The sequence below is a fragment of the Oratosquilla oratoria genome, chromosome 7 (genome assembly GCF_046742065.1).
Source record: "Oratosquilla oratoria isolate Oo_2021 chromosome 7, ASM4674206v1, whole genome shotgun sequence".
Classification (NCBI taxonomy): Eukaryota; Metazoa; Arthropoda; class Malacostraca; order Stomatopoda; family Squillidae; genus Oratosquilla; species Oratosquilla oratoria.
In genome coordinates this window covers 60,579,083-60,603,232 of record NC_134783.1, presented here as the reverse complement: position 1 = coordinate 60,603,232, position 24,150 = coordinate 60,579,083, and the positions used below count along the sequence as shown (strand labels likewise).

The window sequence follows — 24,150 nt, the reverse complement described above, 5'->3', positions numbered from 1 at the left end:
CTGAAGTGCATCAGCCATCCCTTTAATAAGCCAGATCATGTATTTATAACAAGCAGAAATTAGCCAGGTACCTGTCAATCTTCCTCTGCTAATCCCTTTTTCTCTCCCTCCACTAGTCTTTGTATTTCTTCCTCTGGTAACATTATGCTGTGTATGAATCGCCTCTTCACCGAACAGAGCAGATTTGCTTCCTTTCAGCTGGTCCACTTCTCTGTTGACCTATTGAGTCCTCTGTGCTTTATGATTTTCAAGATAGATTAATTAACTTGATCAAACTTCTGCAATTAGTATCTTATGGATTGTATTAACATCCGTGTAGACCAGTCGTTCATCATTTTTACGAGTGGAAGTTTATCTACTCGAGAAAGATTGCTGAATGACTTCAACATTACTTTCCTTCTTTTCTACTACCTCCTTAACTCGGTATTTGTATGACTCCATCTTTTATTTGAAATATTGTCCCTTAGGGTGGAATCATTGGTAATTGCTGAACAAAAATTGTCCTTACAACCATGGAGATGGTAGAGGGCTGCCTTGCAAAAGAAGTGACTGTATCACTAAAATTGTCATGTGTATGTGGGTTTTATCAGTATTCGTGTAATTCCTTTAGTAGTTGTTTCATGGTAATTTCTTTTGTAGGATGTATGGTTACCAGCAACAGGCTTATGCCCAACAAGGGCAACAGCAACAATATCAACAACAGCAGCAGCAACAACAGCAACAGCAATTTCAGCCACAGCAACAACAGTTCCAACAACAACAACCGCAACAACAACAGTTCCAGCCACAGCAACAACAGCAGCAAGTTTATCAAGATCAGTATAATGCTCAGCAAACACAAGTGCAACAACAGCAACAACCACAACCACAACCACAACCACAACCACAACCACAACAACAGCAACAACCACAGCAGCAGCAGCAGCAACAAGGCTCTTATCAGGACTTTATAGAGTCACAGGAAAGCAAAGAAGTATGTTAGAACAACTTTTTGGTGAAGTAATATGTGGTAAAAATAAAGTTTGTCTATTTGATTTATAACTATAGAATATTGATTTAAAAAATTTATTCCTACCAAGGGTGTACGGTTTTCCTGGAATGTGTGGCCTTCAAGTCGTATAGAGGCAACCCGCATGGTAGTACCAGTGGGTGCTATGTACACACCTCTTAAGAAGAGAGAGGACCTGCCCCCAATTCACTATGAGCCCCTTAGGTGCTCGCGTCAGCAGTGTGCAGCCATTCTCAACCCTCTTTGTCAGGTGAGTTTCACAGATTTTCAGCATAGATTAAGGAGGGAGAGATTTAATTTTTTTATGTCGATGGGAAAATTGGTATTCATTAATTAAATGAAGGAAAGAAAATTATTTAGAAAAAAAAATGTGGAAGAGAAGCAAGGTTAGAAAGATTGGTTGCATATAAGAACAAGGTAAGGAAATGAGAGATACTGTAAGAAGAGAGGCAAAGCAGAATGGAAGGCCAGAGACAAAAAGAACAAATATAAAATAGGGTAAGAGATTGAATTTTGAAAAGAAAAACTTGTATCAAAAGAAAGTGAAGAGAGTGATTGGGGGTGTCAGGTAGAGATAACAAATTAAAGGGTGCAGATAGATAATTGGTGATGGAAGTAAAGATGGGAAAGGGGAAATGGGTATGGTATATCTGAGAATCATTGAATGTGGGGGAGGTTAGGGAGAGATTGATTGTGGTAGTGGGAGATGCTAGAAAATTGATGGAAGAAGAAAATGATAGAGGATATTAGAAGAGATATAATGAAAGCTGGTCAGGCACCTGGTTCAGGTGGGTATCATGTGGAATGTCTGAAAGTATCCATTTTAAGATCCTGTTAGGACCTGAAGCTTTTCTCGCATCCAGTGATGCCAGGAGATTGACCACTTTCCTCACTTCCACATTTATATTTTCATTTTTTCCCCTCTCACTTTTCTCCAAAAAAGTACTCACCTTTGTGAAGACTGATTGGAAAGTTTCATTCATTAATTCTGCCTGAGCTGAGGTTTCTTCAAAGACTTCATCACCCACTATTAACTTGGTGATTTCTTCCCTGTGTCTTAATTTACCATTTGTGTATGTCTGTGTTTTTGTTTTTGATGATATTTTAAGATATTTTGATGCAGAGATTAAGAAGTATTTTACTTTCAGGTTGACTTTAGAGCCAAACTGTGGGTCTGTTGTTTCTGTTACCAGCGTAATCCCTTCCCACCAAATTATTCTACAATCAGTGAGCAGAGTCAACCAGCAGAACTGTTCCCCAATTATACAACAATTGAATACACCATCACTGTAAGATTTTTTTTGTTCTAATTTTTTACATGTCTTCATATAGGTGTTGTGTGTTTATATGTCTATGTATATATACATACTGGTGTATTGGCTGCATGTTATTGTGTGGTATAGTTTGTGCAGTAGCATGCAGCCGATATTTTAGGGACTGTATGAAGTGCCCCTACAGACCAAAGCCACACATTTTGCTGTTAGATGAAATCTCTACTCATAGAGAAATTGTTATGCTTACCCCCCTCTCTTAATACTGTCCTGCACCTTTTCTTTGAGTATATATTTCCATCTTTGCCTCTGTCACCTTTGGTAGGGAGAAGAAAGAATACTGCCACAGTGTCTTCCCACTCTGGTCTTAACCACTTCCATACGGTGACGCCTACATAGGCGGCATGAGGAGCAAGTGGGTATGCGATGATGCCGACGTCGGCATCTTGATTATATTTATTGTAGTTGTACCTACGTAACTTCCATTCTCTCTGAACTGGCTTCATCATATTTTCTATGGTTATCAAAATTCATGGGTGAAAGAGAACGAACGATTGAGCATTGACTTTATTTTTTGTAATGCGATTATTATGACGCAACATCGCACGTCGGGCAGCCAATGCTGCCAGACGTGTGATGTGCCCCGGAGTGAAGAGGTTAAGGGCAGTTAAAATGGGACTGAGTGATTAGACAAGGCATCCTGCTCTCTGTAAACATGAGGAGTACATTTCTATGAGAAGTCACAGCAAAACCATCCCAATACAGTTTCATCAGCTCTTATCTGCCATCTCCTTTTTCACCCAGCTGTCCTTTCTCCTTGCCTTGCCATTTCACCACACACCTATATCTCCACTTACTAGTATAGCCACCCCCTCCCTCCCTTGTGTCTATCCTCATTCCTGACACCTTCCCCACTACACTCCTAAACTTAAATCATCTCTCTCTTTCAACTTAGTTTCACTTAATGCCAACACATCCGTCGTCCTTCTTATAACCATACTGCCTATCTCTTCTCTTCTTTCTCTCATCTGTACCACACACATGCATTAAAAGACCCAAACCTTAGGTTTCTGTTTGGAAAATTCCTCCCAGACCTCCTTCTGTTGTGACTTCTCGTAGGAATGTATCCCTGAGAGTTACATAGAGCAGGATGCCTAGACCCATCATTGTCATGTTTTAGCTTCCTTTATGACCTGAATGAGAAGACTCAGTGGCAGTATTGTTTCTACTTCCTACCAAAGGAGACTGAGGTGAAGATGGAAATGTATACTCAAAGAAATGGTACAAGACAGTGTTAAGAGAGGGAGGGGGACAGCATAATGGAGTGACAGTCTTGGTACAATAAAGGAGCATAATTTCTCTGAGTAGAGATTTCCTCTAACATAAACAAAATGATGGGTAGTTCTGGAATGTAGGGGCACCCCTAAATTATTGACAGGATGCTACTGCACAAATTATACTGAGCAATAACATGCAGCCAATACCCCATGTGGGAATATATGTATATGTATGTGTATTTGATAAGATAGGTATATGTGTGTACATGTAAACATATTGAATATATATATATATATATACTTTTTTATTTGCAGCGTAAAACAAACTTGCCACCAATTTTCCTATTTGTGGTAGACACATGTTGTGATGAGGAAGAACTTGGTGCCCTGAAGGAATCAATTACCATGTCCTTATCCCTCATGCCTCCCACAGCTCTTGTAGGACTAATCACTTTTGGACGTCATGTGCAGGTGAGACTGTTTTAATTTATTCAGTAAGGAAGGGAGAAGGCAGGAGATAAGGGTGAGTGGAGAATGGCTGTGTGTAGATGATACTGTGATGCAAGGAAGGGAGGAGGTGATGGATGGGGGAAGTGTTAGGGAATGGTTATGTGTGAATAATATATTGATGCAACCTGAAGGGATTTCTCCCTGTCTTCTATTTTTCTACATAAGGGGATGGAGAGGGGGGGGGTCACTGATTAAGTGAAGCAACCTTGCTGTGGATGTGCTGTATCATGCTGCATTGCTCCTGATCCACGGCAGTGGGGGAGACACGGATGACCTATGAGGAGCTAAGATGAGGAGGAGGAAAGGGTGGTGGATAGGAGTGGAGTGGGTGGGAGTGGGTATATGGCTTTTGAATTTGGCTACCTCCCTTGTAAGGGGGAAAAAACCCTTGGCATATGGATAGATAGATAGTCTCGTTAGAGACCATGGCCATACCTTGAAGGTGGAGGTAAGGGAAAGGTGTGGCAGTTTTTCTCCATATGTGGGATTTCCATTGGAAATTGCATTCCCAATTTCTGGACCACAGTTCCACCCTTAGAGTCTGTGTCACTGCTTAAAAGTTTTCCATGCTGCTACCAAAACAATTCAATAGATATGTGAATAGTAAACAAAAAAACAAACAAGAAATAGTGAACTTATGCCAAGGGAATATAGAATACGCAGAAGATATAGAAATGGCTGAAGTCATATACAAACACTTCGTCTGTTCATTAGAGAAAAATTCATAATATTGAAGCTATGTATGGTAAATTGGATAGTAGAGGTTGGGACCCCATGATTGTTGCTCCTCTCCTGTATACTGTGATTAGGTAAATGCACACAAACACACACACTGGGATCAGAGAAAGATGAGGTAGGATTTATGGAAGTGGAGAAGAGGTTCAAGGTCCCATCAGTAGTACAAAAGCATCTCTTCATTTCAGTATGAGTAGTTTTTGCTGTAACATAGATGAATGTATAGTTCCAGTCCATAGGTGCACCACAAAACAATTCCAAAAGTACTGGCCATTGATAGTGATGATAAGACTAGATTTTGCAAATTTATATTCCAAGCAGTGGTCAAAGCAGTTTTTATAAAGAAAATTTTGTTGGAATTAAGACGAGTCTTCATAAACTTAATTGCAGGTCCATGTGCTTGCATCAGAAGGAATGAGGAAGCAGTTTGTTTTCTCGGGCCACAAAGAGCAAACTCTGAAATCTGTTCAGGAATTGCTGTGTGTTGGAACGAAGTCTGCTCAAGCTCAGGTAGGACTTGAGTTCCCTTAAGGGCAGTGCCCTAGCAGTTAACAGTTTGTCTTGATTTTATTTGTAAGAATATATTTGACAGCCACATTTTTGGCTCATATCAGGTGTTAATGGAAAAATATTTGTATTTTTAGTTTATCATATTTGCATTGCTTAGAAGTTGGAATATAAATTGTGAAAAATTCATTATTTCAGATGCCTGGCCAACCAACTCAAGCTCAAGCCACAAACAGGTTCCTCCAGCCAGTGCAAGCGTGTGAAATGGCATTGACGGACATTTTGACCGATCTTCGCCGTGACCCGTGGACAGTATCTGCAGGCAAGAGGTCTTTAAGAGCATCTGGGGCAGCGTTGTCAATAGCAATTGGTTTATTGGAGGTAAAGCATCTAATGGAGACATTTGAGGCGTCCAGAGGTAAAGGGGCGACATTGCCAATACCTGATTTTGAGTAAAACGCGTTCACAGTTGAACTATCGATACTGGACATTTCTCTTGACTTATTACATCCATGTAAAATACATATAAGCATGGATGTAATAAGTCAAGAGAAATGTCCAGTATCGATAGTTCAACTTTGAACGCGTTTTACTCAAAATCAGGTATTGGCGATGTTACCCCTTTACCTCCGGACGCCTCATTTTTCTTCAATTTTGTTTTAATGATAATTTATTGTTCATTGTTTGTGGGACCAATGCTAGGTGTTCCTGCAATATGGACAGCAAAGCTGACCATTTAATTTTTTAATTCGGCATGAAGGGATTCGAGGGGATTGTATATGGCATTGTTGTCAGGACTGAACCTTCATGCTCAGAGATGCGTCATTGAATTTGTCCATGCAGAAGAGGTGGAACCAAATGACATTTTTCAATGCTTGGTGAATGTTTACAAAGCCAAGGGAGTTGGTGTCAGCATGGTTAGGAGATGGGTTCATTGATTCTGGAGTGGCGACAGATATGTGAGTGACAGACTGTGCTCTTGACGGCCATACACAGGCTCTTGCTTAACACTGGCAAAAGTGCATTGAGAAGGGGGGAGATGATTACGTGGAAAAATAAATTCTGGAGCAAAAATGTCTGCTTGGTTTAATGGTGCCACTCCCATCTTCATAGCTCTTCAACTTTTTGAGTTATGAATAATAAGATTTGACATTACTTTTGGAACCACCCTCGTATGATACTGACAGCAATCCAAAGTTTCTTCTTGGAGAGGTCTATGGGAGTACCAGAAGACTGGTTACCAGCCACTGTGGGGAAGTGGATTTTCCATTAAGTGAAACTCGAAGCAATGAGTATTATTTTTAGTGGTGTTACGGTGGTCATACAAAATTGTTATGTAATTTCCAGTTTTTTTTTTAATTCTTATAAGAGAATTTGCAATTGTTTTTGTACACTTCACAAGAACAATGAAAAATATATGCATCCTATTTGTACAGAATAATTGAATTGTACCTTTTGATGTCCAGGCTTGTTATCCAAACACCGGGGCACGCATCTTGACTTTCTTGGGGGGAGCGCCGTCCCATGGACCGGGAATGGTTGTTGATGATGATCTGCGGAAACCAATCAGGTCACATCACGACATTGAGAAGGTATTGTTTATCGTCTTGTATATTTTTTTCTCTCCCGCCCATCCCAGTCATTTACAGTTCCCCTCTCCAACCTCCAAATTCATCAATGCTGTATGAGGAGAGCTTTTACTCTAACATAGACTAATGATATGTGGCTCTCTTCCATAGGGGCACACAAAAAAATGCCCCTAAAGCATTGGGAGTATGCTGCCACTACTGTATTATAACATATAGTCAGTACTCTAGTCACAAAATAAAACAATGAGACTGGGGTTTATAGTTGTGACTGGAGCCCCTTTGAGTATTGACTATAATGTTTATGCAGTCACTCTGCATCTAGTCCAGTGGTTCTCAGCCTTTTCTCTTTGGCCATGGGCCACCAAATCACCTTTAAAATCCTAATGTCCCCCATGTGGTCATCTACAATTCTTATCACTTGAAAAATAAATTCCCCTTCAGCTGAAAAAAACATAAAACCTTGGTTTAAAACCACTTCAAAAGAACAAGGTATTGATGACAAAAAAACAAAACAAATTGAAAGAAAAAAATTGACCCAGACTTCCTCAGTTGTCCTCAATTGCCCCCTCCCTTTAAAAATCGTATTGCCCACCTGAAAAAACAAATTGTCTACCTGCCCCACCCACGTTGAGAAGCACTGGTCTAGTCTGAGGTCCTGAGGTTGGAGAGATGAGTGAACAAGTTTTGTTTATGATGTGAGTGTGCATGAAGTCTCCCACGCCCTTTATAAAGGAAAAAATACCTTCTGTTTATGATTATATACAATATGTGACTTGAGGAGCCAAGATAAGAAGGAGGGAGGGAATGGGGTGGATGGGAGTGGAGTATGTGGGGATGGAATGGGTGGGAGTGGTTTCTATATCTTCGTTTTTGGATACCTTCCTTATAAGGGGGAAAAAGACTTTGGTATATGTATGTATATGTCTTATAAGAGGGAGGGAGGGTGGAGGGGAGTGGAGTGTATTTAGGGATGGAATGGGTGGGAATGATTTTATGCCTTTTTCTTTTTGGCTACCTCCCTTGTTAGGGGGAAGAAACCTTGGTATATGTATGTATGTATATGACTTTAATGTATTTGAAGTTTGTATTCATTGATGTTTGTTTTTCATATGGTAGATATTTTTAGTGGATAGTGGATAGTTTTAGATACTTGGGTGCGAATGTGGCAGGAAAGGGAGGAGTGGAGGTGGAGGTAGAATGTAGATTGAGAGAAGCAAGTAAATGCCTTGGTGGATTAAAAAGCGTAATGAGAAATAGACATTTGGGAATGGATGCTAAGAGGAGATTGTATGAAGGAGTGATTGTGCCAACAGCACTGTATGGGGCAGAAACATGGAACATAAGAGAGGGAGAGAGAAGGAGTTTGAATGTGTTTGAGGTGAGGTGTCTGAGAAGTATGATGGGGGTTACTAGGCTGGATAGAGTGAGAAATGAGGAGGTGAGGAGGAGAATGGGGGTGGTAAGGGAGTTGGGAGATAGGGTGGATGAAAGAGTATTAGGATGGTTTGGACACGTGGAAAGAATGATTGAAGAAAGACTAGTAAAAGAGGTATGGAAGACAGATGTGGAGGGAGTGAACATGAGGGGGCGACCTAGGATGAGATGAATGGGGTGAAAGGGGCTTTGGGTAAGAGAGGAATGTTTGTTGAGGAAGGACGGGAGAGGACAGAAGACAGGGGTGAATGGAAGATGGTTGTATATAGATGATGATGTGATGCATGAGGTAGTATGTGTGAGAAAAATTTGATGCAGTCCGAAGGGATTTCTCCCTGTCTTCTCCTTTTCTGCATGGGGGGGACAGAGAGGGGGGGTCGCTGATTTAATGAAGCGGCCTTGCTGTGGATGTGCTGTGTCTTGTGACACTGCTTCTGACCCAGGGCAGTGGACAAGATGCAGGGATTACCCATCATCCAAGAGGTGCCAAGATAAGAGGGAGGGTGGAGGGGAGTGGAGTGTGATAGGGATGGAATGGGTGTGAAAGGTTTTTATGCCTTTGTTTTTTGGCTACCTCCCTTGTAAGGGGGAAATAGCCTTTGGTGTATATGTATGTATGTAGATATTTTATTGTTTTTCATTTTCCATGCAGGATAATGCAAAATACATGAAGAAAGCAATCAAGTTCTATGAAGGTTTGGCAAGCCGTGTGTCAAATAGTGGACACGTTGTTGACCTGTATGCTTGTGCCCTGGATCAGGTGGGACTCCATGAGATGAAGTATCTGGCCAACTTTACTGGGTAAGATTTTATTTTGTTTCTTTCAGTAATATTATTTAAATAGGTCTTATTGAGTAGACATTGTATGAATGCTCATTGCATGTACATACAGTGCTGGACAAAAATAGAGTATGCTTGGGGTGAGGCAGATAGTACTACTCTTGTTGAAACTGGAAAGACCCATACAAGTGGTATGGTTTTGTGCCAAAAATTCTGTCCTCCTACATACAGGGAGTGGGGAAGGGAAAGCTTATCAATGAGCCAGAAATTAATCACGTCAGTTATTGTCTTGTTGGTGAGGAGGGAGTGCTGTGACCCTTCTGTCCAGGGCCCCCTCTTTAACCTAACAATGACATCTTCTGAGCCACCCTGTGTTACCAGTATGAGCAACGCTATGGATCTGAGTGTGGAAACCATAACCTGAATAGTTCCCCTCAAGAAATCTGGCCAGCAAATGAATGAAATTGCCTGTGCTTAAGGGTCAGAAGGGGCCTCTTCAGTGGGCATGGCTCGTGTACCCTAAGTCAGTAATATGGGAGCTGATGGTTCTCACTGAACACTCTGAACATTTCTGGGTTCTTTTCCTTCACTTGTCTGGCTGTAATATGGATTAGACTCTAGTTCACGTTTCACAATAGTTTTTAACATGATCCCCAGTCTTCTTAGGCCTCCCAGACCTCATAGCATATGTAGTATGGCTGCCTTCCTCGTGGTAAACCTGGCAGCTGGCTTGCAGATGAGCTCCACCTCTTCCCTGCTTGCTTGCTGTAGGAGGAGGACAGAATTTTTGGTGTGAAACCATGCCACTTGTATGGGTCTTTCCAGATTCTACAAAAGTACTGTCTGCCTCACCCTGGATGGATAGTACTCTTGTGGAGCACTGTACAAATAGAGGTTTTATGTTATTGAAACTGTACCTCCCTCTTATCCAGGAGGTGCCAAGATAAGAGGGAGGGTAGAGGGTGGAGGGGAGTGGAATGTATTTAGGGATGGAATGGGCGGAAATGGTTTTTATATCATTTTCTTTTTGGCTACCTTCCTTGTAAGGGGGAAAAAGCCTTTGGTATATGTACGAGACTGTACCAACACAGAATAGGCCTGGCCACAGATTTAAACAGTCCCAGGTGCAACCACTGAATAGAAAATGCACCACACATTGCAACACAATGCCCCACACTGACTGTCCCTGCATGGGGGCTTTTGCCAATTTCTTGGAGGCCGCATATCCCCTGAAAGAGGATGTGGGATAATGGATTGGATTGATTGATTGTGTATATATATATATATATATATATATATAAATAATATGTATGTATATAGGGACCAATGACATGTACCTGCATGTTGTGGTCGTGTAAGATGGACAGTGAAATGACCCATTTTCAGAACTGTGAACCCCCTCACCTCCAACAGGAGGTGCAGCCCTGAGGGGCTGACACTCCATCTCTGGATTGGGCTCAGGATTGAATGAACAGCTCTATCAGTTTGTGTCTTGCGACACTGCTTCTGACCCAGGGCAGTGGACAAGGTGCAGGGATGACCCGTCATCCAGGAGGTGCTAAGATGAGAGGGAGGGTGGAGGGGTGTGGAGTATATTCAGGGATGGAATGGGTAGGAATGAATTTATGCCTTTTCCTTTTTGGCTACCTCCCTTGTAAGTAGGAAAAAGCCTTGGTATATGTATGTATGTATACTATTATACTTTCTATCCCTCTTAAGAGGCAAGGAAACGTTTTTGGTATGTATGTTTACTTGATTGTTTATTTTTTGATTGATTGATTGATTTTTTTCAGGGGGCACATGGTCCTTGGTGACTCGTTCAACTCTTCATTATTCAAGCAAACATTCCAAAGGGTTTTTGCTCAAGATGAGAAGGGCAACTTAGAAATGGGATTCAATGCCACATTGGAAGTAAAAACATCAAGGGAACTGAAGAGTAAGTAGGGTTATCTTTTTTGTATACTTGTTAGTCAAGATCAAAAAGTAGCATGAGAAATAAGCATTTGGGAATGAATGCAAAGAGAAGATTACATGAAGGGGTGGCTGTGCCAACGGCATTGTAAGGGGCAGAGGTCTGGAATTTCAGAGGGGAAAAGTCTAAATATGTTTGAGATGAAACGTCTTGAGAAATATGGTGGGGGTTACAAGGCTGGATAGAGTGAGAAAGGAGGAGAGTGGGAATGGAAAAGGAGATGACAGAGGGGGCTGATGAAATAGTATTAGGATGGTTTGGACACATGGAAAGAGTGAGTGAAGAAATATTAGTAGGGAAGGGGGTGGATGGGAGTGGACTATGTGGGAATGAAAAGGGTGGGAGTGGTTTTTATGCCTTTGTTTTTTGGCTACCACCCTTGTAAGGGGGAAAAAGCCTTTGGTATATGTATTTCTCATTTTTTTATTTGTTCTTCAACCTTTAAACTGCTTAATCACCTCCATTTTCAGGTCTCTAAATGAGTAGCCTTCTTTGTTTTGTTATCGGCAGAAATAATTTTTTTTTTTTTTTTTTTGCCAATATGTTTGAAGTGGAAATCATTGAGTGAAAGTTAGCAAGACTGTGGCAAATTCTTGTGTGTGATTCACCATGGTCTTGGATTGTGGGTTTGACTTGTGATTGACAGCTATTGCCTTCCTGGATGAGAGCTCGTATACGACTGATCGATGGGTAATGCTGTGACCTTACACACACACACTCCTCCAACTCCCTGCCTATGAGAGTTGAGGTGATGGCTCACAGCGCAGTGATGCTGAAATTATTTCAGTCCTGGGTGGGAGTTGAACTTTGACTGTTGGAATAGCAGTTGTGAATGCCACCATTGCACTATTGAGCTGTGTGAGACGCATGTTATATTGTTCCAAATTGGACAAATTCCCTTTTTTACTTAATCTTATACTGCCTGCTGTGTCAATAATGGCAGAGTGGTTAAAAGTGGTTGTAAGTTGCTTAGGCTGTAAGTTGGTTACCTATATACATGTAAGGGTTAAAGTAAGGAGAGTGAATGAGTTGGAAGGTGGTGAGGCAAACACAGAGAACAGTTTGAATTATTACGTTTCATCCTTACCAGGAAATCCTCAGAGTGAGGACATCCTGGTGAGGTTGAAACGTCAGTGAATAAAAACTCCAACTGTTGTCTGTTTACCTTACCACCTTTCCACTCGTGCAGTGTTAACACCTTCGATACAATGACGCCTACGTAGGCATCATGAGGAGCAAGTGGGTACGCGAGGATGCTGATGTCGGCGTCTTGATTATATTTATTGTAGTTGTACCTGCGTGACCCCCATACTCTGTAAACTGGCTTCATCATATTTTCTATGGTTATCAAAATTCACGGGTGAAAGAGAGAACGAGCAATACAGCGGTAACTTTATTTTTTATAATGTGAGTATTATGACGCAACATCGCACGTCTGGCAGCTCATGCTGCCTGCGAGATTTTGGCCCATAGTGAAGGGGTTAAGGTTCTCATATTTCAGTATGTCCAGGTCACTGGTAGTATGAATTGATGAGAATGAAGGTATACATATAATTGACAATCTGTTTTGATATTACAGTCGCTGGTGCTCTTGGACCTTGTGTATCAGCAAATGTGAAGGGGCCGACTGTGTCTGAAACCGAGATTGGTATTGGAAACACCACAACTTGGAAGTTCGGAGGCCTGACCCCAAGTACCACAGTATCAATCTTTTTTGAGGTTGCAAATTCACAGGGGGCCGATATCCCTCAAGGAGGCCGCGGTTGTGTGCAGTTCATTACGCAATACCAGCACCCATCAGGACAGACGAGGATTAGAGTTACTACTGTTGCCAGAAAGTGAGTCGTTAATTATGTTGTTGCTTTTCTTGTACATACATATACCATGTACCCTGTACTGGAATATTGACTGGACATAAAGCCAATGCTTTAGGGACTGTGTTGGGGTGACCCTATTGAGCAGAGTCACACATTTGACTGTACTGTGTCTTACTGCATTGCATCTGGCTTGGACACTGGGCAGGAGACAGGGATGACCCTTCATCCAAGAGGAGCTAAGAGGGAAAGAAGGGTGGTGGGTGGGAGTGGAATGAGTGGCTACCTCCCTTATAGAGGGGAAAAAGCCCTTGGTGTATAGATAAATAGATACATGTATGTGTACATGTGTGTGCACATGTATGTGTACATGTATGTGTTTTATGCTGTCCACTAATTTAATTTTCTCATATTTTAACTTATATTCACCCTTTCACTCCTCAGGTTCTATTGTATATGATTCCTTTGTTATTTTCTTTTTACTAAATTTGTTTTTCAAATCTTCTATTGCAACCATTTGGTGAGATCCTTGTTTTTGGGTGCTTTCATTTTAGTTGTGGTCTTAATCGTAACCTCCGTTTTTTTTTTTTTTTTTTTTTTTTTTTTTTTTTTTAAAGTTACTCATTGTTGCCATTCTGATCTCTGGTTCTAGATTAATCTCAAACTTTCTCTAATGTTGTTTCTATAATCTTATGTGTGTTTGTCAATCACAAATTTACGATTTCTGTCTTGTCTGCAGTAATAGAATGGGGCTGTTTCTGTCATCACCTCGTAGTGGGAGGATGGGAGCTGTTTTCAGCTTTTTTTTTTTTATTACAAAAGTGGAGTAAATACAGTTAAAGTTGAGAGATCTTGGGCCTGGTCCAGAAACTGCCTGAAGCTCTGTAACCCCGTAGGGGTACATGTTCAGAGGATGTTAACGGTTTTTGAAGAGGAGCAGGAGGTGGACGATTCTCCGTCTTGCAGGTCCACCACTTGTAGGTACCCATTCTTGTTTGTGGCCAAAGGAAGAAGAACCAACAAAGTGTGTTGATTCTCCAGTGTGTTGCAAAAGGAGTGGTCCTTGTTTACGATGAATAACGAGGGCAAACCATACCAACAAGACCTTATGGTCCAGTATAATGGATGATTATATAATTGGGGTTTTTCATTCTTTCTCTTATATCTTGCATAAGTTAAGAAATAATGAAAATATTATCTTGCAGTTGGGCAGATCCTCAGACTGGACTGAACTACATCACTGCAGGTTTTGACCAGGAAGCTGCGGCAGTGCTTATGGCAAGACTTGCAGTTCATCGTGCCGTAACCGATCAGGATGGCACCGATGTTCTTCGATGGGTGGATCGCATGCTCATTCGACTTGTTAGTAACATAAAACCTCGTAATTTTGTGATTTTTTTGTGTTTTTGTCTGGCAAAAACTGAAATTTCATGCACAGTATCTTGATTCATAGATGCACCATTGTTGCTACAAAGTTGCTCATTTGAATAAGATTGCGGTGTTTTAGATATGCATGGGAGTTTGCTATTGTAGTATGCAATAAGTTTTTAAACTAATTTGTTTGCTTTTCTTTTTCTCTCTTACTGCCGACTGTAGTGTCAAAAGTTTGGAGAATTTAACAGGGATGACCCAAGCAGTTACCGATTCCATGAAAACTTTAGTTTGTACCCTCAGTTTATGTTCCACCTGCGTCGTTCTCAATTTTTACAAGTTTTCAATAACTCACCAGATGAGACCTCTTTCTACAGGTATGCACATAAACATTTGTTTTTGGAAATAATCTTTGTTGTTATGTGGTAAGGAAAAATGATCGTTTGTTGCCAGAACTGTATAGTGTAGACAGAGGTTAAAGCTGTACAAAATGTAATGTATCTGTAGGCAAAGATTAATCACATCATTAGAGAATAATAATTGCTGCCTTACATTTCACAAGAATGCTTGCTAGCTGAGCGGGATAGGGCATCATTACTTGTGGCAAAGGTCGAGATGATGATGATTTGAATCCTGCTCGAGGCAAGTTGAACCAAGGGCATGGTTCATTAAATTCCATGCTACAAAGTCCACTGTAAGGGGCACTGTCCTAGCCTCCTGATAGAGGGGAAGTTGTGACGTTAAACCAAATCACATTTCACAAACTGGAAATCTGCAGCCACATGACTGACAATGGCCTTGGAGCTCTCCTACAAATATCTCTGGGAAGAAATGTTGTCTATGTTGTATTGGTATGGGACAAATACAACACAGTACTTCAACATCTTTGCCCAGGGATATTTGAGAGCTCGAACTGTTGCCAGACACTTTGGTGCCATGTATCTTCGGTAATTGAAACATTGTGAAGAGTGGGCGAATGCTCTGACTCTACCCCCCCCCCTACACAAGGGGGAAAGGGTCTTTTGGTGTATGTGATTTGGTTTTACATCACAAATTCTCCCCCTATCAGAAGACTAGAACGGTGCCCCCTTATAGTGGACTTTTTAGCATGAACCATGCCCCTAGTTCAACTCTCCCCGAGCAGAATTTGAATTGCCGTCATCTCGGCCTTCGCCGCAAGTAATGACGCCCTACCCTGCTCAGCCAACGAGCATCCTGGTATATATATATAGATATTATCATTATGCAGGGATGACCTATCAACCAGGATGAGCCAGAAAAGAGGGAGGGAGGGGTGGTGAATGGGAGGGGAGTATGTGGGGATGGAATGGGTGGGGGTGGATTTATGCTTTTGACTTTGGCTATCTCCCTTGTAAAGGGGAAAATCCCTTGGTATATGTATATATGTATGTTTTTCAACACTGCATGCTGTGCTTGTGTGATGTTATGAGATGGTTGAGTGGTTGTTTTCAGTTGGTGAACATGTAACTCATGTTTTGATATGACTTGTTTCTTTGAAAGGTGTATGCTGAACAGGGAGTCAACGATGGAGTGTTTGACTATGATCCAGCCTGTTGTATATAGTTATTCTTTCAATGGATGTGAGGCTGTTATGCTGGACACTTCATCTATTCAACCAGATCGTATTCTTCTCTTAGACACGTTCTTCCTTGTTCTTATCTTCCACGGAGAGGTAAAAACTCTTTGTTTAGTATTTATCATTACAGGGAAAGGGCCCTTGGTGTGCATTATTAGTCAGAAATCTGAATCAAGATTTGTTCATAAATTTGGGCTGAGGCTTTTGTACTTCACCGGTAATTTACTTAATTTCAGACCATGTCTGCGTGGCAGAAACAAGGTTACCAAGAACAGGAGGAATATGCATCCTTTAAAGAACTTTTGCAGGCACCCGTAGATGATGCACAGGATCTCCTGACAAACAGGTTCCCAATCCCAAGATACGTGGTCACAGAACAAGGAGGATCCCAGGTAATTTTTTAAGCAAGTGGATCAAAATAACTTGTGGATCAAGATAACTTGCAGTGGTAACTGTAAAGAAATATAACATGTCACAGTTGACCCTGTTTTTCAAGTTGTGTATTATTATTTACAGGCAAGATTCTTGTTGTCCAAAGTGAATCCCTCTCAGACACACAACAACTCCATGTATGGAGGGGTGAGTAGTTCTCATTTTTAGTTATGTATATTTGTTTTATTTCTTGGTAGTTTAAACATATATTAGAAGTAGAGTAATAAATTTGGCTGCGTATTGATTAATCATAGTTTCATTGATTTAAGGGAAATAGAATACACTGTAGTAGGTTTTGTTCCATCAAGTTTATGAAGCTAAGGGTATTTGTTTTATTTTTCAGTATTTTCAGTATTAAATTTGGCTATGTATTGATTAATCATAGTTTCATTGATTGAAAGGAAGTAAAATACAGTGTATTAGGTTTTGTACCGTCAAGTTTACAAAGCTAAGGGTATTTGTTTTATTTTTCAGTCGCTCCAGATAGCCCAAACAACGGTATTTATGTGATTTAAAAGTTGTGTTTCAGTGGTGGTGGTGATGGTGGTGGCTGCTTTATTTATTTATTTATTATTTTTTTTTTTTTTTTGTGGACTGGGAATGTGGCACTAAATCCACAGGAAGATGTAACTTTAAGATGTTCATTAACATTGAAATTGCCATGGAAAAGGAAGTGGTTGCTTCAGTGCTTCATTTTCTTCCTCTCTTTCTGTGTCTCTCTCCCCCTCTCCCTCTACATCCCTCTCTCCCTCTCTACCTTTACCTCTCTATTTCTCCCTCTCTACCTCTACCTCTCTCTCTCTCTATATATATATCTCCCTCATTCTCTATCTCTACCTCTCTCTCTCTCTCTCTCTCTCTCTCTCTCTCTCTCTCTCTCTCTCTCTCTCTCTCTCTCTCTCTCTCTCTCTCTCTCTCTCTCTCTCTCTCTCTCTCTACCTCTCTCTACCTCTCTCTACCTCTCTCTACCTCTCTCTCTGTCTCAGTCTCAGGCTCTCCCTCCCTATCCCTTGGTCCTTGTGAAGTAATTATATTGATAATGATTGATGTTTTGAGTTAACAGTTATACAGAAATACACTGACACTATACAATTGGTGCTAGTTTTAGGTGTAGCCTAATTTAAGTAAATAATGTGCATGAGGGTGCTAGGTGCTGGTGTCCATGGACTGTGTGTGCTGTATCCAAGAGGGTAATGAGGTTTGGGGCTATGTCAGTGATGATGAGGTTGAAGGTTGTTTGTGGGTACAGAAATTTGCTGCTTGAGTGAGATTTGGCTGGTGTACAATTTTACTGACGTACAAGCAATTAAAAGCCCCACGTGCAACCAGCTTTGAAGCTGGAAATCTCGCTCATAGGGCATCTGCAGTCTCGGTGACATGGTTATCGAGACGGTTGGGGCACGTGCATGGTGATATGATACACCTCAGGAGGGTTGGATATGGAGGTTTGACCTTAAGGTCTGAACTACACACACACACACACACACACACACACACACACACACACACACTCACTCACTCACTCACTCACTCACTCACTCACTCACTCACTCACTCACTCACTCACACTCTCACTCACTCACTCACTCACTCACTCACTCTCTCTCTCACTCACTCTCTCACACTCTCACACACTCTCATACACTCACTCACTCTCTCTCTCTCTCTCTCTCTCTCTCTCTCTCCTCTCACACAGTCCTCTTCTATGGCTACCTCCCATGTAAGGGGTGGGGGAAAGCCCTTGGTATGTGCATCTCCTATTTCCCATTCTCTCTCTCCTCTCCCCCTTCTTGGTATCTTTGTCTCCTCTCTGACTCTCCTGTCCCTCTCTACTGTCTGTCCTCTTTCTCCTCCTTCTCTCTCCTCTCTCTCCTCTCCTCTTTCTCCTCCTTCTCTCTCCTCCTTCTCTCTCCTCTCTCTCCTCCTTCTCTCTCCTTCTCTCTCCTCCTTCTCTCTCCTTCTCTCTCCTCTCTCTCCTCCTTCTCTCTCCTCTCTCTCCTCCTTCTCTCTCCTCTCTCTCCTCCTCTCTCCTCTCTCTCTCTCCTCTCTCTCTCCTCTCTCTCTCTCACTCTCATTCTCCAACTCTCTCCTCTCTCAGTCATCTCTCATCTCTCTCTATCTCTCTCTTCTCTTCTCTCTCTCGTTTCCTCTCTCTCTCTCCTCTCTCTTCTCTCTCCTCTCTCCTTCTCTCTCTCTCTCTCCTCTCTCTTCCTCTCTCCTCTCTCCCTCTCTCTCCTCTCAGCTCCTCTCTCTTCCTCTCTCCTCTCTCTTCTCTCTCTTCTCCTCTTTGTCTTCTCTCTCTCTCCTCTCTCTTCTCTCTCATCTCTCTACTCCTCTCTCCACCTCGCTCTCTCTCTCTCTCTACCTCTCTTCTCTCTCTCCTCTCTCTTCTCTCTCTCTCGTCCTCTCTCTCCTCTCTTCTCTCTCTCTCTCTATCTCTTCTCTCTCTCTCTCCTCTCTTCTCTCCTCTCTCGTCTCCCTCTCGCTCTCCTCTCTCTCCGACTCGTCTTCTCTCCTCTCTCCTCCTCTCTCTTCTCCCTCTCTTTCACCCTCTCCTCTCTCTTTTTCACTCTCTCCTCTCCCTCTCTTTCTCTCTCCATCTCCTCTCCACTCTCTTCTCGTCTTCTCTCTCGCTCTCTCCTCTCTCTTCTCTCTCTCTCTCTTCCTCTCTCTCTTCTCTCTCTCTCTCTCCTCTCTCTTCACTCTCTCACTCTCTCTCCTCTTCTCTTCTCTCTCTCTCTCCTCTCTCTTTCTCCCTCTCCTCTCCACTCTTCTCTCTCTCTCTCTCCCGTCTCTCGATCTCTTCACTCTCTCTCGTCTCCACTCTCTTCTATCTCCTTCTCTCTCTCTCCTCTCTCTCTCTCTCTCTCTCTCCTCTCTCTCTCTCTCTCTCTCTCCCCTCTCTTCTCTCTCTCTTCACTCTCTCCTCTCTCTCGTCTCTCTACCTCGTTCTCCGAGCTTCTCTTCTTCTCTCTATCTCTCTCTCTCTCTTCTCTCTTCTCTGACTCACTCTCTCCTCTCTCTCTCACTCTCCTCGCTCTTCTCTCTCTCTCTCCCTCACTCCTCTCCTCTTCTTCTCTCTCTCTCTCTCCCTCTCTCTCCTCTCTCTTCTCTCTCTCTCTCCATCCTCTCTTCTCTCTCTTCTCTCTCTCCTCTCTCTTCTCTTCTCTCTCTCTCTCCTCCTCTCTTCTCTCTCTCTCTCGCCTCTCTCTTCTCTCTTCTCTCTCTCCTCTTTTCCCCCCCTCTCTCTTCTCTCTCTCTCACCTTCTCCTCCTCTCTCTCTCTCTTCTCCTCTCTCTTCGCTCCTCTCTCTCGCTCTCGTCTTCTCTCTCTCTCTCTCCTCTTTCTTCTGCGCTCTCTCTCTCTCCTCTCTCTTCTCTCTCCTCTCTCGTCTCTCTCTTCTCTCTCGCCTCTCTGTCTCTTTCTCTCTCTCTCTCCCTCCTCTCTGTCCTCTCTCTCTCTCTCTCCTCTCTCATCTCTCTCTCGTCTCTCACTCGTCTCTCTCTCCTCTCTCTCTCCTCTCTCTCTCTCTCTCTCCTTTCTCTCTCTCACTCTCTCTCTCTCTCTCCTCTTCTCTTCTTCTCTCCTCTCTCCTCTCTCTTCGCTCTCTCTCTCTCTCCAACTCCTCTCTCTTCTCTCTCTCTCTCTCTCCTCTCACTCTCTCTCTCTCTCTCCTCGCTCCTCTCTTCTCTCTCTCGCCTCTCTTCTCTCGCTCTCTCTCTCGTCCTCTCTCTCTCTTCTCTACCATCTCTCTCGTCTCCTCCTCGTCTCCTCTCTCTCTCTCTCTCTCTCTCATCCCTCTCTCTTCTCTCTCCTCTCTCTTCTTCCTCTCTCTCCTCCGCTCTCTTCTCTCTCTCTCTATCTCTCTCTCCGCTCCCCTCTCTCTCTCCCCTCGCTCTCTCTCTCCCGTCTTCTCTCTCTCTCCCCTCTCTCTCTCTCTCATCACCCTCTCTCTCTACCTCCTCAGCTCTCCTCTCTCTCCCCCTCTCTCTCCTCTCTCCCCTCTCTCTCTCTCTCCCCTCTCTCTCTCTCTCTCCCATCACCCTCCCTCTCTCTCTCTCAGTCTCGCATCCCCTCTCTCTCTCTCTCTTCCCCCTCTCCTCTCTCTCTCACCCCTCCGTCCTCTCTTTCTCTTCCCTCTTCTCTCTCTCTCCTCCCCTCTCTCTCTCTCCTCCCCTCAGCGGCGTCTCTCTCTCCCCCTCCCCTCTCTCTCTCTCTCTCCCCCTCTCCTCTCTCTCTCTTCGCGCCTCTCTCTCTCTCGCTCTCCCCTCTCTCTCTCTCTCTCGCTGCCCCTCTCTCTCTCTCAGCGCTCTCCAGCCCCCTCTCTCTCTACTCTCTCGCTCTCTCTCTCCTCTCTCACCCTCTCTCTCTCTCTCTCCCCTCTCTCGCTCCGTCCTCCCTCTTCTCTCATCCACTCTCCTAACCCCTCTCTCTCTCTCGCCCACTCTCTCCTGCTCTCTCTCCCACCCTCACTCTCTCTCTTCTCCCCCCTCTCTCTCCCTCTCTCTCCCCTCTCTCCCCACCCTCCCACCTCCTCTCTCTCTCCCCTCTCTCTCCCCCCTCTCTCTCCCCCTCTCTCTCTCCCCTCTCTCCCCTCTCTCTCTCCCCTCTCTCCCTCTCACCCTCTCTCTCTCTTCTCCCCTCCCCTCTCTCCTCTCTCTCCCTCCCCTCTCCTCTCTCCCCTCCCTCTCCCTCCCCTCTCCTCCCCCTCTCTCTCCCCTCTCTCCTCTCCCTCACCCTGCTATCTCCCCTCTCCCCCCCGCTCTCTCTCCCTCTCTCTCTCTCTCTCACCTCTCTCCCTCTCTCTCACCTCTCTCCCTCTCCCCTCTCTCTCTCCCCTCTCACTCTCTCTCCCTCTCTCTCCCTCTCTCTCCCCCTCTCTCCCTCTCTCTCTCTCTCTCTCCCGCCCTCTCTCTCTCCCCACTCTCCCCTCTCTCTTTCTCTCCCCTCTCTCCCCCTCTCTTTCCCCTCTCTCTCCCCTCTCTCACTCCCCTCTCTCCCCCCTCTCTCTCCCCTCTCTCCCCTCTCTCCCCTCCCCTCTCTCCCCTCCCCTCTCCTCCCCTCTCTCCCCTCTCCTCTCCTCTCCCCTCCTCTCCCGTCTCCTCTCTCCCCTCTCTCTCTCCTCACCTCTCTCTCTCTCCCCTCTCTCCCCTCTCTCTCCCCCTCTCTCTCTCCCCTCTCTCTCTCCCCCCCCGCTCTCTCTCTCCCCTCTCTCTCTCCCCCCCTATCTCTCTCTCCCTCCCCCCTCTTTCTCCCCTTTCTCCTCTCCCCTAAACTCTCCTCTCTCCCTCTCTCTCCTTCTCTCTCACCCCACTCTCCTCTCTCTTCCCCCCACTCTCCTCTCTCTCCCCCCTCTCTCTCTCCCCTCTCTCCTCTCTCTCGCCCCTCTCTCGCTCTCCTCTCTCTCCTCTCTCTCCGCGCTCGCTCTCCCCTCTCTCCTCTCTCTCCCCTCTCTCCTCTCCTCTCTCTCCTCTCTCTCTCCCTTTCTCTCTCTCCCCTCTCTCTCCTACTCTCACGCCCCCTCTCTCTCTCACTCTCTCTCTTCCTCTCTCTCTCTGCCTCCCTCCTCTCCTCTCCTCTCCCCTCTCTCTCTCTCTCTCTCCCCTCCTCTCTCTCTCTCACCCCTCTCTCTCTCTCGCCCTCTCTCTCTCTCCCTCTCTCTCTCCCTCTCTCCCCCCTCTCGCTCTCTCTCCTCGGTCCTCCCCCACCCCTCTCTCTCTCTCCCCCCCCATCCTCTCTCTCCCCCTCTCTCTCTCTCCTCACTCCTCTCTCGCTCTCTCTTTCGGTTCTTGATCCTCTCTCGCCTCTCTCTTCCTCTCTCTCTCTCACTCTTCCTCTCTCTCTCATCTCTTCCTCTCTCTCTCTCCTCTACACTCTCTTCTTCCTCTCTCTCCTCGCTCTTCCTCTCTCTCTCTCGCCTTCCTCTCTCTCTCTCGGCTCTTTACCTCCCTCTCACTCTCTCTCTTCCTCCTCTCTCTTCTCTCTCTCCCTCTATCTCTCTATTCCCCCTCTCTCTCTCTCTCTCTCTCACTCTCTCTCTCTCTCTCTCTCTCTCTCTCTCTCTCTCTTCCTCTCTCTTTTCTTTCTCCTTTTTCCTATATATCCTCTTTCCTCCCATTTTGCTCCTCTCTCTTTCCTCTTGTTACTTGCTGTTGCATAGTAACTAATTGTCAGCCTGGAATGAGTGGTAGGGAGAGAAGGGCATGCAAAGTTTTTCAAGAATCAAGTCAGGATACACCATTTAGTTCATCATGGTATGATTTCCTTAAAGGTATAAGACCATTTCTCTAAACCCCAAGCTGAGTAAATGAAACTCATTGTTGACCATTCCCACAAAATATTTTTGCTATTAAACTCGAATATAGGCAACAAAAGTGGTATTTTTCAACTCTTGAATAAATCATGTGCACTTTGAAAACTGCTTCAGCTGTCATTGTGAATCTTCGGAAGTGTGATGTATGAGTAGTGAAACCGTTATTCATATGCTGTTGTACGCCATAGTTAAACATTTAATCTATTGAATAGGTGCGAGAATAGATTATGGTCTGTTGTGTAGCTGCCGAGTGTTAAAACGGTTAAAGAATGTACCAACAAAACCAACACTGTCAGTAATTTGGATTTCCACATTTTTGAGATAGACCCTCCAACACCAGTTTGTCTGCCCCCATCCTATTTCTGGTGTGTTGGTATCCTCCCTTGTAATATATAGTAGCCTAATACATATAAATACAAAAGTTTCCATGCAGAAGGTTGCCAAATAAAATATAAAAGTCTCTCCCTCTGTGACTACAGGGAAAGGACTAATGTACTGGAAAAGGGTTGAGAACCCTTGATCAAATGTATGAAAAGCATGTGAACATGATTACAAATTTATAAATGAATAGGAATTAGTAAGTGATAATAAATGTGTTAATAAATGTCAATGTATATTTACAGGAAAGTGGTGCGCCTGTGCTGACTGATGATGTGAGTTTGCAAGTGTTCATGGAACATTTAAAGAAGCTGGCTGTGACATCTAATGCATAACATCCACAAAGCTATTGTATAGTCAACACAGTGATGTAAAGGTTTAACATAACAGTCAACAAGTGTTCATGGACCATCTAAAGAAGCTGGCTGTGACATCTAATGCATAACATCCTCAAAGCTATTGTATATTCAACACAGTGATGTAAAGGTTTAACACAACAGTCTGCCAGAAGATCTGCATACTGAAATAAATTTTGTGCAAGAAGGATAGTGGTCAGAAAATTAAAACTTAATTATGAAATGTATTAGAAAAATTGAAAGTACTCAAAATTTGATTAAAATTGCACTTGTAATTAAAACTATTATGTTATTTGTTAGGTTAAGTAAGATGATATATCAGAATTTTGTTACCAACTAGTTCTGAAAATGAATTTTTAAGCATAAATTGTATACATTACATTTGGTATCAGGTGAAGATTGGGAGATCTAATGAAATTTGTATGAGATATAGATTTTTTTTTATTGTTTTAGGGGAATATATAAATTTAACTTATGTGGCATCTTATTGTCCTTCAAAAATACATTTGGTCTAGTCAGTCGTTGACTGCAATTACAACAAAATTCTTTTCCAAATTAGCTCTTATTATTTATACATATACCAAAGGCTTTTTCCCCCTTACAAGGGAGGTAGGCAAAAAGAAAAAGGCATAAAAACCATTCCCACCCATTCCATCCCTAAATACACTCCACTCCCCTCCTCCCTCTACCCTCCCTCTTATCTTGGCACCTCCGGGATGACGGGTCATCCCTGCATCTTGTCCACTGCCCTGGGTCAGTGGCAGTGTTGCAAGACACAGCACATCCCAAGCAAGGCCGCTTCATT

General features: G+C 43.5%; 1 protein-coding gene across 9 annotated transcripts in view; it reads left to right on the top strand.

Moving 5' to 3' along the window:
• Positions 1-23,820, top strand: part of Sec23 (transport protein Sec23) — a 28,494-nt gene extending 4,674 nt beyond the window's left edge. For 4 of the 9 annotated variants that reach the window (XM_076188323.1, XM_076188321.1, XM_076188325.1 and 1 more), the window contains 18 exons: positions 640-716; positions 765-973; positions 1,080-1,259; positions 2,158-2,298; positions 3,873-4,028; positions 5,193-5,312; positions 5,508-5,690; positions 6,776-6,901; positions 8,985-9,133; positions 10,906-11,048; positions 12,664-12,922; positions 14,104-14,260; positions 14,495-14,646; positions 15,791-15,962; positions 16,103-16,258; positions 16,383-16,445; positions 16,773-16,796; positions 23,235-23,820. In XM_076188323.1, the coding sequence (XP_076044438.1) occupies positions 641-716; positions 765-973; positions 1,080-1,259; positions 2,158-2,298; positions 3,873-4,028; positions 5,193-5,312; positions 5,508-5,690; positions 6,776-6,901; positions 8,985-9,133; positions 10,906-11,048; positions 12,664-12,922; positions 14,104-14,260; positions 14,495-14,646; positions 15,791-15,962; positions 16,103-16,258; positions 16,383-16,445; positions 16,773-16,796; positions 23,235-23,324 (2,556 nt within the window). In that variant the 5' untranslated portion in view covers position 640 and the 3' untranslated portion in view covers positions 23,325-23,820. Of the gene's footprint in view, positions 1-639; positions 974-1,079; positions 1,260-2,157; positions 2,299-3,872; positions 4,029-5,192; positions 5,313-5,507; positions 5,691-6,775; positions 6,902-8,984; positions 9,134-10,905; positions 11,049-12,663; positions 12,923-14,103; positions 14,261-14,494; positions 14,647-15,790; positions 15,963-16,102; positions 16,259-16,382; positions 16,446-16,772; positions 16,797-23,234 lie in introns of all 9 variants that reach the window. The other 5 variants (XM_076188318.1, XM_076188316.1, XM_076188319.1 and 2 more) reach the window with 2 other exon arrangements.
• The last annotated feature ends 330 nt before the right edge of the window (positions 23,821-24,150 follow it).